General features: G+C 45.3%; 1 protein-coding gene across 2 annotated transcripts in view; it reads left to right on the top strand.

Moving 5' to 3' along the window:
- Positions 1-17,001, top strand: part of Tmem132d (transmembrane protein 132D) — a 651,137-nt gene that overhangs the window by 296,929 nt on the left and 337,207 nt on the right. For both annotated transcript variants that reach the window (XM_031338040.1, XM_031338041.1), the window contains exon 3: positions 10,135-10,281. In XM_031338040.1, coding sequence (XP_031193900.1) covers positions 10,135-10,281 — 147 coding nt within the window. The remainder of the gene's footprint in view (positions 1-10,134; positions 10,282-17,001) is intronic.

The following is a 17,001-nucleotide window of genomic DNA, read 5'->3' as shown; positions in this document are numbered from 1 at the left end:
TACGGGGACCTAGCCAGTCAGAAGCTATACCTCTTTCTGGAAGCCACATCCATCACACTACCACATCTCTTTCCTGGCCATACCCTTTCCTGATGACACACCTGCCTTTTGGCTCTGTCCCACTTAAGGATGGGGTCCCTCCCTCCTTGGGAGCAAATTCTTCTTGGCCTTTGCCCTTTTCCCTTTTAATCTCTAGTAGGTGGCAGTTGTTTGACGGCCAGGTGCGGAGGGGGTGGGGGTGGGGTGTCTGGATATCCCCTGTCACCCTTGCTGAGACTGGAACATATAGATCCCGCAGTGGGGTTTGATGTACTCATGTGCCTCTCTGACGTGTGTACATCCTGGCAGTGTGCCAGAAGGCTCATAGGCATGAAAGAATAGCCACCATTTCTCAAAATATTTATTTCTCATGTCAACGGTTTTGTTATCTGCCTGATGCGTTATATGTAGCACACAGTATTTCAACCGTGGAAAGTACCAGCTTTATAAACATATATGCCAACACCAACAAGGCACATTAAAATATGTTTCCTGCTATCAAGTTGGAATTGCCTGACATTGATCACCCTGGTGCTGCACTCCCGGCTGGGTCAGTCTTAGCTGCCTGCATACATTGGCAGAGCCCTTAGATTAGTTAATTTTCTGTTGCTTCAATAGAACACCATGACTAAAAGCAACCTGTGGAAGAGTTTATATTGGCTCCGGCGGGGAGTGGGGGAGGGAGTCTCCATAATGTGAGGATGGTGTGGCAGCCAGAGTGTATCACACATAGGAAGCAGAGATCAAACCGGAAGGCTGTACACTCGCTAAACCGCCCCCAGCAAACCACTTCCTCCAATGAGGTTCTACCTTTTAAAGATCCTGTAACAGTGCCAATTCCCTGAGCCTTTGGGGGAGATTTCTCATTCAAACTACTACAGTTTTCAGGTTAGGATTGAAGAGGCTTAGGAAAGACTGTATCCCTGTGCTCTAAGGTCCGGCCCTATGCCTCTCTAAAGGAACATGGGGGCATGGGGACACGACTCTCACAGGACAGCCGGGGGTGGTATCCAGGAAAGCTCATGCCTGTTCGCCAGGACAGTGTTGAGACACAGCTAGAGCTGACCATTGTATAATGTGTGGACTTGGCAGGAAGTCCTGTGGTCAAGATCACTTAGAAATTTAGAAGCAGAGTGATTACCCATGGGGTACCTGGCTGCCATGCCGCCGAAAATGGAAGTTATTTTATTCTTGGCTGCAGTTAATGAGAGAATACAAGGGACAGGAAGCGTTTCCAAAATCTAGCACACTATCTACTGGTCTTTGAACTGAGGGGTAAATGTGTGTTCTCCTGTATCGATCAGGAGGCCTGTACAGCCTATGTTGGTGTCCAGCTGGGAGTAATCTCTCTGCTGCTCTGATGATAGGGAGGGCCTCCGCAGCTGTGAGTGAAGCTTGCTGGAGCCTAGCAGGACTTCGTGTCCTGAGAGAGGAGGCTCTGGAAAAACATTTTACCCTTCAGGATTCAGGAAAGGAAGCTCCCAGCAAGCTTTTCCTCTTGAACAGGAAGCTGCTTGGATGTCCATTCTGTCTTTCCATTCTCAGATTCCTGGGAATCCCAGAGCAGGTTGTGGATTATGGACTCTGTTAGGGTGTTAGGCCATTTTTGGTTTTTGTTTGTTTGTTTATTTGTTTGTTTTTGTTTTTCAAGACAGAGTTTCTCTGTGTAGCCCTGGCTGTCCTGGAACTCACTCTGTAGACCAGGCTGGCCTCGAACTCAGAAATCTGCCTGCCTCTGCCTCCCAAGTGCTGGGATTAAAGGTGTGTGCCACCACTGCCCAGCAGCCAGTATTACTTTCTAGTTCTAGAACATTCCTTTGGGCACATATACTGTACTTACAGGCCACCCAAAGCTTTCCCTTCATACTTTGAACTCTGTATGGACTGAACTTCTCAAAATATTTCTCCCCATCCTGTGCCTCTTCCCCTCCTGTCTTTTACTTTGTCTCAATTTTCTCTTAAATTTCTTCTCTTCTGTATCCTCCTCTGCCACAAATATCTGCACTCACAATTTTTAAATAAATCTCACAAGGAACAGAAATATTCAAATTTCTCCTTTTGAGCCCAATTTATTTCTCTTCCATCACTTCTAACTTCCATTCTGGTATCCCTTTTATTGAGCACACAGGCGCTTTTAATAAATCCACATATCAAATCATTCACAAATGTGCCTGCATGAAATGCTTACTGGTTCAGGTGGGGCTTCTCTGTAGTGGGCCTGTGTGCAGTGATGCAGAGGGATTTAGCTCTGCCCGTGGTCTCGAGGATACAGGTCACATTTAACTGAGGTAAAAGTGTAAGCCATCCACAGGCCCAACTCTCCTTGGGTATCACTGTGGTCACATCCTGGTGGGGATTGGCTTCCCAGAAGCCTTTTCGTCTGTGACCATATGTGGCCAAGACATTAAATGCCTTCCATAGACTGTGAGTGTACTTGAGCTTGTATTGCCACCTGCCCTGCCCCCATTCTTTGCCCTTCATTCTTCCCACTGGCTGGGGCGCTCAGGACCGAGGTGCTGCAAAACAGGGCCTGGAAACACCAGGACCATCCATGATCAGCTTTGATCTCTGAATAGCTGAGTGGATCACAGCCACTCACCACCAAGGCCCACTGTGAGCTGCTGCATCGGAGAAGAGTAATACCTTTGCCCAAAGCAAGCCTGTTTTAGGGGTCTTTGATGGCACTTCAGTCAGCCTTATGGCAGATGAATAACCTCTAGTCTAGTTTAAGAGGTACCAAATGGGAGGGTGGTGGCTATTTCATAGTTTAAAAGAACAGACTGAGAGAGTTAGATCCAGAAATGCTTGCATAAGGTAATGTCAGGTGAATTTGTATATGCGAGTGACAGGTTCCATTTGTACATGCTAGTGCTAAGGGATAATTTGCACATATTAATGCAGGGATCATTTGCATATGTTAATGCCTGGAGCCTGTTGCATATGGTAGTGCTAAGAGATCATTTGCCTATGTCAATGCTACAGGCTTATTCGCATATGTTAATACAAGGGACTACCTGCATTCGTTAATATTTGGGAGTAGCTTGCACATGTTAATACTAGAGGACTATTTACACCTGTAGACCTTAATGGACTGGATCATTTGCATATGTTGAGGGTAAATGTTCATTTGCATATGCTAATAAACATCCAACTTGTATATATTAATGTCAGGGACTAGAGAAAAAGAAGCAAGGTCGGAGGGAAGGGAAGAGAAAGAGGAAGGTTACTAGGGCTCAGTGCTTGGTGAATTCCCAGGAGAGGGCTTTTGGGTAGGCTGGTGTGGTGGTTTAAATAGGTATGGCCCCCATAGACTCCTGTGTTTGAATGCCTGACCATAGAGAGTGGCACTATTAGGAGGTGTGGCCTTGTTAGAGGAAGTATGTCTTAGTGGAGTCAGGGCTTTGAGGTCTTAAACGCTCAGGTTACACTCAGTGGGTGTAACCTCCTGGCTGCCTTCAGATTAAGATGTAGAACTCTCAGCTCCTCCAGCACTATGTCTACCTGCACACTGCCACGCTTCCAGCCATGCTGATAATGGACTGAACTCTGAAACTGTAAGCCATCCGTAATTAAATATTTTCCTTGATAAGAGTTGCCTTGGCCATGGTGTCTCTTCATATCAATGAAACCCTGACTAGGACAGCTGGCTTGGGTTGACTGTCGACCTCTTCATCAAGGTAGTGGACAGACATCCTGAATGTATGATCTACAATTAAGATCATCATTGCAGATTGCTTAAGCAGTAATCCAGAGTCAGAGACTAGGGCATAGAGAGGCAGGTAGAGGCACAAACATAACCAGCATGCCCCTGTATTCAGCATCTAGGCTGCCAGCTATTCCCATACATTTCAGTTACGTCTGCATCCTGTGCTTGGGGCAGTGTGGGTATACATTGTGCATATGCTATATACATAATATAAACATCACACGTAACACACGTCTCTAGTCTTTACAGTTTGCTCTATTATGTTTTAAAAGCACGGCATTCCCTAACCCCTAGCAGGGTCTGTCTGTGTCAGCCTATACTGCATGGGCATACTCTAGGGAAAATTATGGCTTTTCTACTCTCACCATGGTGGATGTGTTATTAAATGTAAATCTACAATAAAGTGTCTTTGGAAATCAAGTGCTGTGTTTATCTCTGGTAATGAGGCTGTCAGGATAACCTGTATTTATGGAACCACAAGTGGGTTATAAACTTCCATTAATGACTATAAGGAACCCGCTTGTCATAAACAAAGAGGGAACTGACATTTGGTTCAGACCCAGTGAAGCCAGTCTTCACGGGTTCTAAGAACTGCCTGCCATGGGCTTCCACAGGCTGCCACTTACAACTCTGAAAGGAAATGTTTCAGAATGATTAACGGGGGCTGGCCGTGTTCTGTAAACACCTCAGATCCATCTCCAAGGAGCTGGCAGCTAACCTTGCAGATGTTTGTATGGGATGCTCACACATGGAGCGGGCTTCCACCAGGCAAACATCTCTTTCCTACTCCGTGTCAGCTGCACAGGCTATGCGTGTGTTTTCCTTGGAAAGTCATGAGAGAGGCGAATCCAGTGTTCTACAGTAAGTCTTAGAAATTCTTCTTCAAGACCACTGTAGCTAGAGAAAACTTCAGGTAATTTAAGGGCTAAATAAATAACCCCATTCATTTGAAAAACCACTTGCTGAGAAACATCATCCAAATTCTAAATGACCTACTTAGGATTAAAATCTGAGTAAAATATAAGCCCATTATATGTCAGCTAAGGCCTATGTACCAGAAACGTCCAGAGAATAAGAGATTGCCAAAACCAGGCTGATGACCTATTTATTTAAAGCAAATTTGATTCAATAAAATTCCAGTGCACAGTAATTGGGGCAGCCTCTATAATCCATTCTAACATATCTTGGAAGAATAGCTGTCTATGGTGAGTGAAGTCTTACACTAGCAGATTTCCATGTGTGTGCAACACCACACAGGTACATGTGGAGGCCACAGGCTGATCTCAGGGGTTTAATCATCTCACCTTGCTTTTGAAGTAGTAAGACCTGGCACTCAGTGATCTAACCAGACTAGCTGTCAAGCAAGTCCCTGAGATCTTCCTGTCTCCACTTCCTTAGCATTGGGATTACAAGCTCTTCCCTCTGCACCCAGATTTTACATAGGTTCTGTGGATCAAACTCATGCTTACTTAGTAAGCACATCCTGCACCGGACCATCTCCCCAGCCATTTCACCAGCATGCCTGACTGCCTATAATTTACTCAAGTTTGTACAAAGCAAGAGCCAAAATGTATTTTTTTGCCAGAAGATTCTCCTGGGTATCCAAGCCAGATGGACTTGAGGCTTGGATGTAAAACCTCACCTTTATAAATGATGCATTCAAAGCATGTTCTAGTGTAGTTGTGATCTGAAATACAAAACATGGGCTGAGAGTGTCACCTGGTGATAGGATGCTTGTCGAACACACATAAGGTCCTGGGTCCTATCCCAACTCCAGAAGAATAAAACTCGCACAAAGCTTGTTCATTTCACCCATGGACACAATGCCTGCCATAACTACAATCCATTTCTAAAATTGTTAGTGTTAGCACCTAAGACTGTAGGGGGTGGTTCTGATGCTTTGATCAGGAATCTGCATACGAATGCTGAAGGTCGTGTTCCCCAGTTGGTTCTTGATCGATCAATAAAGGATGCTAGAGGTCAATGGCTAGGTGAAAGAGGCAGGACTTCCAGGTTCCCGAAGGCAGGATAGGAGATGCAGAAGAGGAAAGGAGATTCAAATGTTTCAGAAGGAGAAAGAGCTACCATCCATGTGAGATCTCAGGTAGAGTGGTTATTGGCCACTTCCCTGACTGGGCCTGGGGTAGCATGCTGGAGACTAGAAACACAACTAAGCTGAGGGCAGATTTAGGGTGCTGAGCAAGGAGAAGGTAACTGGACAACTAAGTTGAGGGAAGATTTAGAGGTGTTGAGCTGGGAGTGAAGGTAAGGCAGGTTAGCTGTGGGAGGTTTACAAGTGCCTGGCCATTGAGCTACAAAGCAAAGATAAGCTAATATGTATGTGTGTCTTTCATCCATAGTTCCAAGGGAATCAGGGCAGGGACTGGTAGCATGGTCTGCCTGGAACGGGGTAGTAGAAACTACATACTGTATAAGACTATCCATAAATGGTCAATTCCCCTGTCATTGTACACTAATGTGTATATTGTGAGGAGTCAATGCCCCTGATATATTATTATAGGCAGACTAAAGGAGCCAGAAAAGGCAGCAGGGGGTTAGTAGAGGAGGGGACAGACAAGTCTGACTTCTAGGCAGAACTGTATCTGTTGACTGAAACACAATGAGGGGTTCATCTCAGATCTCACCCACATGGTTGGATGGGTCATAAGTCCCATGCCATGTGGGTGGGTGAGAGAAAATTTCCATAGGAAGAAGCTAGCTATAACTTTTACAGGAGTGGAAATAACTCCCATAGTCCATAAGGGGATCTGAAAAGTGTAGTCCTCCAGCAGGAAACTATCAATCTTCAAGACTACCGCCAACTCCAACAAGTCACTAGGAAGACTCAAAGGGTTTAACCTGTAGTCATGTGTGCTGCTCAACTTTATGCCTGGAGAAGCACACAAACTATAGTAAACAAAAGGGAAAAGGAATGGGCCATAGCTGGAGGAAGCTGGGCACAACCTCCAAGAATCTTCTTCCTGTGAAACTACACAGCATGAACCTCAGTTCCCCCAAGCAAATGGCCATGACATGTTACATTGAGGGAAGATGCTTCCCTCATGTCTAGTTTGGGTTACATCACTGTGAAGAGACACCATGACCAGGGCAACTCATATAGTGGAAAGCATTTAGGCTGGCTTACAGTTTCAGAGGTTCAGTCTATTATCATCATGGCAGGAAGCATGGCAACATGCAGGCAGACAATGGTGCTGGAGGAGCCAAGAGTTCCGCATCTTGTTCTGAAGGCAGCCAGAAGAGACTGTCTTCCAAAGAGAGCTAGAAGGAGGTTCTCTCCCACACCGAGCAGAGCTTGAACTTAGGACCTCAAATCTCACCTCCACAGTGATGCAGTTCCTCTAACAAGTCCACACCTACTCCAAACAAAACCACACCATCTGATTGAAGTACTTCCCATGGGCCAAGGATATTCAAACCACCACAGCTCAGTCCAGGAGCATAGGGTTGTAATGAGGACTAGTCACAGGGTGCCCTCAATTTGCCAATATTTCTGGCCTCTCTAGGCTACCAGGTGCTAGATGTGAATCATCTTATAGGCATAGTATAAACATAGGAGTCCCACTGTTCTCAGCTAGGGGAGGATAGGAACTCTCCTACTATCTTATCTGTAGTAACACTCCCAGTCTTGCTGATGGCCTTTCAGGACCATGGCTATTTGGTACCCTCTTCTGCAAAGTATGTATAAAACTGTTTCCAATAGAACTAGTAATGGTACAGAACAGGCATGTCTCTGTTTCCTTCTTGTGATAGTTTGTATATGCATGGCCCAGGGAGTGGTACTATTAGAAGGCATGGCCCTCTTGGAGTAGGTGTGGCCTTGTTGAAGTAGGTGTGCCACTGTGGGTATGGGCTTTAAGACCCTCACCCTAGCTGCCTGGAAGCCAGTCTTTTAGTAGCCTTCAAATGAAGATGTAGAACTCTCAGCTCCACCTGCACCATGACTGCCTAGATGTTTCCATGTTCCCACCTTGATGATAATGGACTTAACCTCTGAATGCGTAAGCCAGCCCCAATTAAATGTTGTCCTTTGTAAGACTTGCCTTGGTCATGGTGTCTGTACACAGCAGTAAAATCTTAACTAAGACACTTCTATACCCAATTCTCAGAGCATTGTGTTGCCTCTAACAGTAAACATTTCAGAGGTTCCGGACAGGAACTGGGGGTTCCTCTTCTGATCACATGAATATAACATAGAGCACGTGCGTGACACAGACTGCTGCTAGTATCACCATCTCCTCCCCCGGAAAACCAAAGTGTCTAGGCATTCCTTGGTACTTTTTCTTCTAAGCTCTTTATATTCTCCCCAAGGAATAAGAAAGGGAAGGCACAGTAGGAAACACGAATTCTTCACGTCTACAAGGCAGTTTGTAAATCAAACTGTGAAAATCACCGTGTTGCCCTTTTGCCACAGACTTCCCATGGCACAGAGGCTTTTTCTTTTGAAATTTCTTAGAAAGAAACAAGGACATGCGTGCCAAACGAGCTTCTCGTCTTCCTCTGTCATCCAGCTTCTGTGTGAGGGCAGGGGTATTTGTAGTTTGCAGAAAAGCCCATGGGGCCACGTAGTTCCCTTCCATAATGAAGGGAGAAGAGAGGGAGAGATGGCAAATGGAGTCTCAGGTAGGAAGTGGACTGCCTTGGTGAATGTGTCCTCAGCCAAATCACGAGTTGACATCGGGCAGCGTGACACAAACCAGCCAGCACTGAGTAGCAGAGAAGGTAACACAATCAGTTTTATCAGCTCTGATAGCAGGAGTTCACAGACATGCCGGGAGAGCCCAGAGTGTTGTTCTACCTGAAAGCAAGATATCTGCCCAGGACAGCCCAAGACCAAGTTCTCAGAACAAAGGAAATATATCTGTCCCTGAGGGACAGAGGGCAGGGAGTAAAGGACAAACCCAGGAGATAGAGGAAGAGGGAGAAAGGGAAGGGAACAAGGAAGAGGGAAGAGAGCTATTTGTTCCCAGAGGACAAAGGACTGCCTCTGGATAGAGAGGAGACAGACATAGCCCATAGGCCAATGGCAGTTTATAAAGGTAAAGTTTATAAAGTTCATCCTGGGTTAGGATGAGGTGTTTGATTTTAATTGGGAATGTTAATTAGGTGAGCCAAAGGGAGCTTTTGATTGCTGGACTTCAATACTTTGATAGCTGGACCTTGGTCGTCAGGCTCAGAAAGAGAAGTGGCCAAATAAAGGAATAGATCTCTGTGGCTGGCTTTAGGGATATGATCTAAGAGTTTTTAAGCAAGGTCGGGGGAATGGGGAAGAAGGGCAAGGGCTGCCAGAGCCGTGCCCATCACACTCCAGCTGTCCAGAGTTCCTTCACTGCCTGCAGCTCAAGGCCTGTTCCTCTTCTCTGGAGTCATGTGAGAAACAAAATTTACAAATGACCTAGCAGATTATTTGAGGAGGAAATGATATATAACTATAATGAATTTAGAATAGCACCCAGTTGATGGTAAGTAATCCATAGTGCAGAGGGAGGAGGAGGAGGAGGAGGAGGGAGAAGATGGGAATGGTGGTGCTGATGAAAAAGATGGGTATAGTGATGATGGTGGTGGTGGTTGTCATGGTGATGATGTTGAAGAAGGTTTGTGGTGAAGGAGAAGACAGGGACTGCGGCGGTGGTGATGGTGATCAAGATGAGTGTTGTATCTTTGGTGATGGTGATGGTGATGATGATGATGATGACGACGAAGATGATGACGCAGGCTCTGGTGAGGCAATAAAAATGGTCAGAATGTCAGGAGGGAACAGAAGCATAGAACTTGGCTAGCCCTACTATGTGCCCAGTCCCTCTATATGCCTGGTCTCATGAATATCTTCTCACTGGTCTGAGCCTCAGTTCTCCTGGGTGGAACTCTGACGCTGCTGGGAAAGTCAGAGGTAGTCCTTGTTGTTCGCATGGTTTGTTGGTTCCTCAGAACCCTCTCCCTGCAGGCGCTCCCTTATTATGAATGTTACATCTGTATTTTTTTTTCTTTTGGCTTATTTCCATTTCCCAACTACTCACTATAAGGGATTTCAGGTAGGTTTTACAGTCGTTGTTTTATATGTTGTCTTTTAATTAATAGAGACATTATATTTCCGCATGTAGCAGATGTTTGCTGAAGGCCATCACGTTTTTGCCAGCTCCTTCTGTAAGAGTTGGGGATAACTGGGGTGTGGGGTGAGGTGGGGGGGGGAACTGTGACAGATGGATAGGAAATATGGTGACAAATTTGTGTTTAAACCCGATTCCCGGATGAGTGAGTTCCTAACCACAAGGCTACGGATGTGCAAATGCTCCTCATGTCCCCCTGGGTACCAAGGCTGCACCGGGACTTCCCCAGGGCTATCTCAAACCTGCACTTTCTGTCTTCGACAGGGCCAAGGTTAAGAAAGGCGTGAGCATTGTTGCCGTGAGAGCCAGCAGCTCTTCCATCTGGGATGTCAAGCAGAGCACCGAGTACACGGGGAAGTATGCTCCGGCTGTCATTGTTTGCGAGAAAAAATCTGCTGCCTCTGAAAAGAGGTAAGTCCCACCTGGCTGGTGCTGTGCTCAGACTCTCTGCCAGGGTGGCTTCTGTTGCTCCTAGGTTTGCAAGTGGTTTTTGGTGTGTGCTGTCTGTCATCGATGGCTCTAGGTAAAATGGGCAGAGTATCCCAGATAGGGGCAGTAGGGTTCTGTTCATCGTGGACCTACCCAGGGCCACAGAGGATCTATCATCCGCAAGGATGTCTCCAACAATACAGAAAGTTGTCACTTCTTTCTGATTCACCTCAGAGGTGTCAGAATTGCGGGTTATCTCTCACAGAGTGAGTGTTTCCGCGTGCCTTAAGCACGGGAGCCTTTTGCTCCTCTTTTACAGGAGGGGTGCAACCCACCTTTACGGCGCTGATGTCAACATAATGCATGTGATTGTATTTGTGCAGGGGGAACTTTCTGATGGAACAGTGGGCCGCCCACTGTGGAATTACAGGCGATCGTGAATCACCCGGGGAGAAATTAAAACCCGGATCTGCTTCTGATAGCCACCAAATTAGAAACAGGCAATTCACAGCTGGGCAAGGAACGGTTTGGAGACTTAGAGTTCTTGATTTATTTTTCTCTCCCGGAACCTCGGCGAATTCCTAGTCTGGTCACATACATTTTCTTTGTCACTTTGAGTTTTTTTTTTTTTTTTCTGGCTCTTTATATTACTGAAAAAAAATTGAGCGAAAAATCAAAGGATGAATTGAGGAAGGTAGCATTGTTCCTGGAATGCAGTTCTTAATTCCAAAACTCAGTTGTTTGGAGAATATGTTTATTTCCCATGATATGGAGCTGGCTATTGCTGCTTTGTTTTAGTCCCCACCTCCTTAGTTCATTACCAAAAGCACTTGAAACCAATTCAGGGGTAGTTTGGCATCAATCCCTCTCTGCTTTCCTTTACCAGAATCTGGGTCACTCTCATCTATGCCCTTCCTTTTTTTTTTCCTGACTGGAAAAGAAAGAGAGGAAAAGAGGACTGCCAGTGTTTGAGCTCTGCTCCAGATGTTCCTGTGGTAGGAGTGGCTCATACAGAAGAACTTGTTGGTCTCACATGATCTCAGCCCAGTGTGCCCAGGAGAGAGATCCAATTTGCCAAATGAGCACTCTCCTCATGAAAGGTGACATCGTGGTCATGTAGCCAATTGACATGAGGCCTGATGGACAGATGCATGCAAAAACAGATAGTGATGGACAGAGTGTGTGGGGGAGTATTTGTTGTCTGGATTGCTGGCTGGCTGGATGGCTGGATGGCTGGATGGATGGGTGGATGATGGATGGATGGATGGATGGATGGATGGATGGATGGATGGATGGATGGATAGATAGATTGGTATTGTGGCTTGAATGTGAAACCCCTACTCCCAATAGGCTTTCTCATTTGTACACTAAGTCTTCAGCTGGAGGCCTGTTTTGGGAGATCATGGAAACTTCTGGGAGGAAGTAGATCACCAGGGGCTTGATGCTCTGTTTCCTGTCCTCTGCGGCTGAACTGCATGAGTAATGTGACCCACCCACCTCACACTTTCTTTTTTCTTTTTTAATTTGTTTGTTTGCTTGCTTATTTGTCTTTTCAAGTCAGGGTTTCTCTGTGTAGCCCTGGCTGTCCTGGAAATTACTCAGTAGACCAGGCTGGCCTTGGACCCAGAGTTCTGCCCACCTCTGCCTCCCACGTGTAGGATTAAAGGTGTGTGGTTACCATACCCAGCCCACTCTTGCTTTCTCTACTGTGCTGGACTGGATTCCTACTTAAGTTGTGAATCAAAAGAAATTCTCCTCCTGTAAGGTGTGTCTCATAGGGTATTTGGCCACAACCACAAGAAAAAGTAAATGATACATATTTAGATGAATAAACAATGGATAGAAAGGATGAGGGCTAGGCAGATGGATAGAGATGTGGATGATGGTAGGTGAGTAGACTTGGCTGGTAAAATATCTCTGCAGAGGATGATGGGTGGATGGATGGATGGATGACTGAGTGAAAGGATGACTAAATGAATAATAAATAGATGATAGGAAGGACAGATATATGAATGGATAAATGAGTGAAACCATGAATGAATGATGGATGGATGGATGGATGGATGGATGCCTAGATGATGTGTTGGATGCTTGCCTTTATTCTCTATCGTAAGAGGAGAAACGAGTAGGGGAAAAGGTCAAGCTAATGTATTCCTATTTCTCCTGGGCCAGTGTTTGCCATCTGCCATGACTTGTCGATAAGCAGTAACGTTGCCCACAGATACAAAGGGATTTGAACCACCTCGTTAACAATTGGCTGTGTTCATCCTGGACATAGAAGGGAAGAGTAGAGCATCTGAGGGCACCACCTCATCTCGGGGTACAAGCTGCCCTGCCCTTGTTCTGTCAACCCAAGCCTTCCAGTACACCACATCTCTAGGCTATCTCTAAGAGCTCGAATGCATGGAGTAGTCGGCCTCTCGTCCTGCATCTCTGCAAATGGCTCTTTTAATAAAGAAAAACTCTAGATAGACTACTGCATCTCTGCAAATTTCTCTTTTAATAAAGAAAAACTCTAGATAGACTACCAAAGGATTTTTCTCTGAAGGATATAGTGTCATGTGACCCATTTGGAGCACTTTTCTCATCCCATGCTTACTCCATATTTACATATACATGGAAATGGAGACCTGCAGTAGCCTGTGCAGTGCTTTATGTAAGGGGGAGGACACGGTATATCAAACCCATGTCTACTCCATGCTAGTGACATGCTTGTGCAGTGTGATTGTGCGGACCTTCTATAGGACACCAACCCAGTGCAGTGTCACAAAATGTGACAGCCCGGCAGACTGATCTTCATGACTGCCTAGACCGGAAGCTCCCTTGGTGTCAGACTTGAGTCTTGCCTGCAGCTGTATCTGCAGCCTCCAAACAAGTGCCTGGTATGCAGGAGGATGCCTGTAATTGCCTGATTAATGAAATCCGGACCAAGACTGCCTCCGTTAACATACAGATTAAGACACAAGTCTAAACATGTACTTACAGGACGGTTTCAAGTTTATGAGTCCAAAGAAGTCCACTCAAGAAAAACGTAGAAGGATATTAATCTGAGCAGATGCTGTCCTAGAAAAACTCCAGAGATTGACACCTGGGATTCCTGCAGGCAGAGCTGGGATGTCGGGAAAAGCTGAATGTAAATTAATTTTTTGCAGTGAAACATTTGGGTTGAGTTTCTTTTTCACCCTGTATCTGTTTTCTACTTGACAAAATGTACATAATGAAAATAGATGTTTTCATTAAATACCACACATTTATTAGAATCTTCAATAGTTATCCCTGACCCACTTCGAAACCTTTCATTTTATACTATCTTCTGTAAGTGGAATAAAAGGAAACCTTGGTCCGGTATTTCAGGTGATGCTGAAGTGAGGCGAAGTCTCTTTCTTCTCGAGGATAACTGGAAAATGTTTCATTGAGTTGATGCTTTGATAATGTTGATAGCTTTGGCTTTTGGGTGTGGGTGGGGGGGCTGTTTTGCTTTATAAATTCTTCCTTCTCTCTGGCCGTTTCTCCCTTATCTTAAAACCCTAAGCTCAGCTGTGGGAACTCAGGAGAGAGGCAGTCTTCATTAGCTCGAGAGTCCTAGATTGTGTGTTGCTGATAATCTTGCCTGGATCAGGAAGCCGCCTTAATGAAGTGAAGTCGCTGTGACAGGTGCAATTTCATGGGTAAGGAGCCACTTTTGTATCAACGATGAACTCAGCGGGAGTTAGTGAAGATCTCTTATCGCTTTCAAGTTCATATTCCTTGTTTGAAGAAGTTTGTTTGCCGAGAGTCTCATCCTAATGCTGTTATCTCGGCGATCAAATCTGCTTTGATTTGCCTTCACGGATGGGAACCCACAGCAGAATAACTAATTGCTCTTTGCCCCTAGGTCCCATTCTGCATTTTCAGAATCTTGCCAGCCAGGGCACCAACTCAGAGAAATATGGATAAAGCCTGATGGGTAAAATTTGCTCATGGATGGGGGTTTCCCAGAGGTCCCCATGGTGGATCTGCAACCGATGTTCTCAGCGCACACACTTATGTTTGAATGAACTTGAATGATACCTGCCTGCCTACTTCTGAGTTCCTCAGCATGGCTGGAGCCTGGAGAGGTGTCTCATGCTCTGGCTCATGCTCAGCTAGCTTTCTTGGTTTTTTTGAGGCTTTGATTTCTTGACAAAGTCTCGTAGGCAGGCAGGCAAGCATTACAAGAATCCAATCTCTCCCGTAATGAGCCTCTCCTTATAATAGGCAATGGTGATTTTCCACTTACTGTAGGTAATGTGCTTCATCTTAAAACAAATATATTTTAAGTAATAGAATGAGCTGCAAAAAAAGAGAGAGGTAATTGATATTTAATTTGTAGTTTAGATACAGATAGCTGTGATTGAATTTATGAGGCCGCATGAAAGTGAGGCCTGACAGGCACACATCAGATTATTTGTTAAGATTGATGTTCTCGTTTTCTGTGATAAACGTTATATAACCAAAAGCAAATTGAGAAGGAAAAGGTTATTTGGCTTATACTTCCTAGGTCACAGTTCATCACGGAGGGAAGCCAGGGCAGGAACTGAAGCAGGAACCTGAACTGTCAGTTGTGGAGTATGCTGCTTCTTGGTTCATTCTCTAGATCGCGGCAGCTAGCTAGCTTTCTCATAGAGCCTCGAACACTCCTGCCTAGAGAATGGTGTCACCCACAGGGGCCTGGGCCCCCTACATCAATCATCCATGGATATAACCCCTTCCAGGCATGCCTTGCAGCCAATCTGAATAATGCGGTTTTCCACTGGAGTTTCTCTCTTCCGGGGTGACTCTAGGTTTGGGTCAAGGTGTCAGTAGAAACTAACAAGAATGATTAGGCAAGGTAGTTTAATTTTCTTAAACCTAATAAGAATGGCTTGAGTAAGATGCAGTCCCTAGTCATATAACAAAAGTAAGGAATGTATAACAAAAGCCAGCCAGGACAGACACACAGTTCCTGATAGTGCTAGGGTTCCAGGTATGTATTACATCCCACACCATGTTAACTCATGGTTTATAGCAGTGGTTCTCAACCTTCCTACCACTTTGGCCCTTTAATACAGTTCCTCGTGTTGTGCTGATTCCGACCATAAAATTATTTTGTTGCTACTTCCTAACTCTAATTTTGCTGCTGTTATGAATCGCAATATAAATAGCTGCGTTTTCTGATAGTCTTAAGCAACCAACGTGACAGAGTCATTCGACCCCTGGAGGGGTTTGCAACCCTCAGGTTGAGAAGCGCTGGCTTATCTCTTCATAGATTAAGATAGCTGCAGGAGTGCCAAACATTGCATCAGCTTAGCCAATCAAGCAAAAGTGACAGGAAAGGATCTTCTTAGCTGGTACAGCCTTTTTTTAAAAAGTGACCTTCCTGGAAGCTTCTGCCAACCTCCGTTCTGTCTCTCTTGTCAGAAAAAGAATGACATGTCCATGCCAGACAGCCATGGAGAGTCAGAATATAGACGACGTGCCAATTCAGAATCCCACAATTCAGCCCCACAAACAAGAGCAGCACGGGGGGACCAGGTGACCAGCAAACATCTCAGTAATTTGCAAAGTTGAAATGTGTGTGTGTGGGGGGGGGGGAATTCCGTTGGATGGTTAGATGAGGAGAGCATGCTGGCCAGTCACCATCCCCAACCCGAGTCACATGTTGCCATGGAAACCCACATCAGCACCGAACTCAAAACTCAGGGAATGTTCTCGAAAGTTAGAGTGCAGAAGCCAGGAGCTGGCCAATCTTAGTTATTCCTTTAAAAAAAAAAAGCGGGGCAGGACACAAAACATGCCAGGAGCATTGTGCACGCAAACAGATGCAGGGGAATGATAGCTGCTAGAAAGGAATAAGGACAGACCCCCTCCCTCCCGGACAAACCAGCATCTCCCACATGAAACAGCTCAGAGCCTGCCGGTGTTCTCAGATTCAAACTGAGCACCATGTCACAAAGGCAAGTCAAGCCTGCAGAAGAAGAAACTGCTGGAGGTCAGGAAGGTGGTAAGAGATTAAAAAAGAATCACTTGCTAGATTCACTTCGACAGGAATCAAAATCATTGTAGCAGAATAAAGAGCACCAGGAGATAGGAACTTTAAGAAACAGAACGAGGAATATATAAAGTATTGAGGATGAGAAACGGCTGGGAACCAATCATGTTAGTATAAAAAGAGAAGAGAAACATGGCGTGGTAGACACAGGCTGACAATTGGGGTCAACACCTCCTGCATTAAAGAGATGCCCAGGGAAACAGAGAACAAGCACCCACAAGGCACATGTGCATGCTTGTAGAGCCTGGCACAATGCTAACCCAAAGCTGGGAGTCATTCAAGTAATAAAGCCCAAAGATGGGATAGAGAAAATATGGTATGTCCAGAAGGTGAACTATGATTCTGTAGGGAAAAGAGATGACTGGAGTATGAGATGCAGTTGAGCAGGTCTTGAAAGTGTTATGCTGTATGAGTTGAGGTGACTCTAAAAGACACTCGTAATCGTAAAATTCAACAGTCAGGTATTGGAGATGGCCACAGTGCTCTATGGATACTATCAAAAATCTTTGAGGGTGCACTTTAAAGTGTTGGCATTGGGGGAGCTCAAGGCCCCAGAGGTGAACCTATCAACCAATATTCTACAAAATGAACAAAGTATGAAATGACCCTCTAAATTCATATCTTCTACTTCTGGATTAGTGAAGCTCTCAGTG

The sequence above is a fragment of the Mastomys coucha genome, unplaced genomic scaffold (assembly GCF_008632895.1).
Source record: "Mastomys coucha isolate ucsf_1 unplaced genomic scaffold, UCSF_Mcou_1 pScaffold22, whole genome shotgun sequence".
Taxonomy (NCBI): Eukaryota; Metazoa; Chordata; class Mammalia; order Rodentia; family Muridae; genus Mastomys; species Mastomys coucha.
This window is presented reverse-complemented; position numbering and strand designations above follow the sequence as displayed.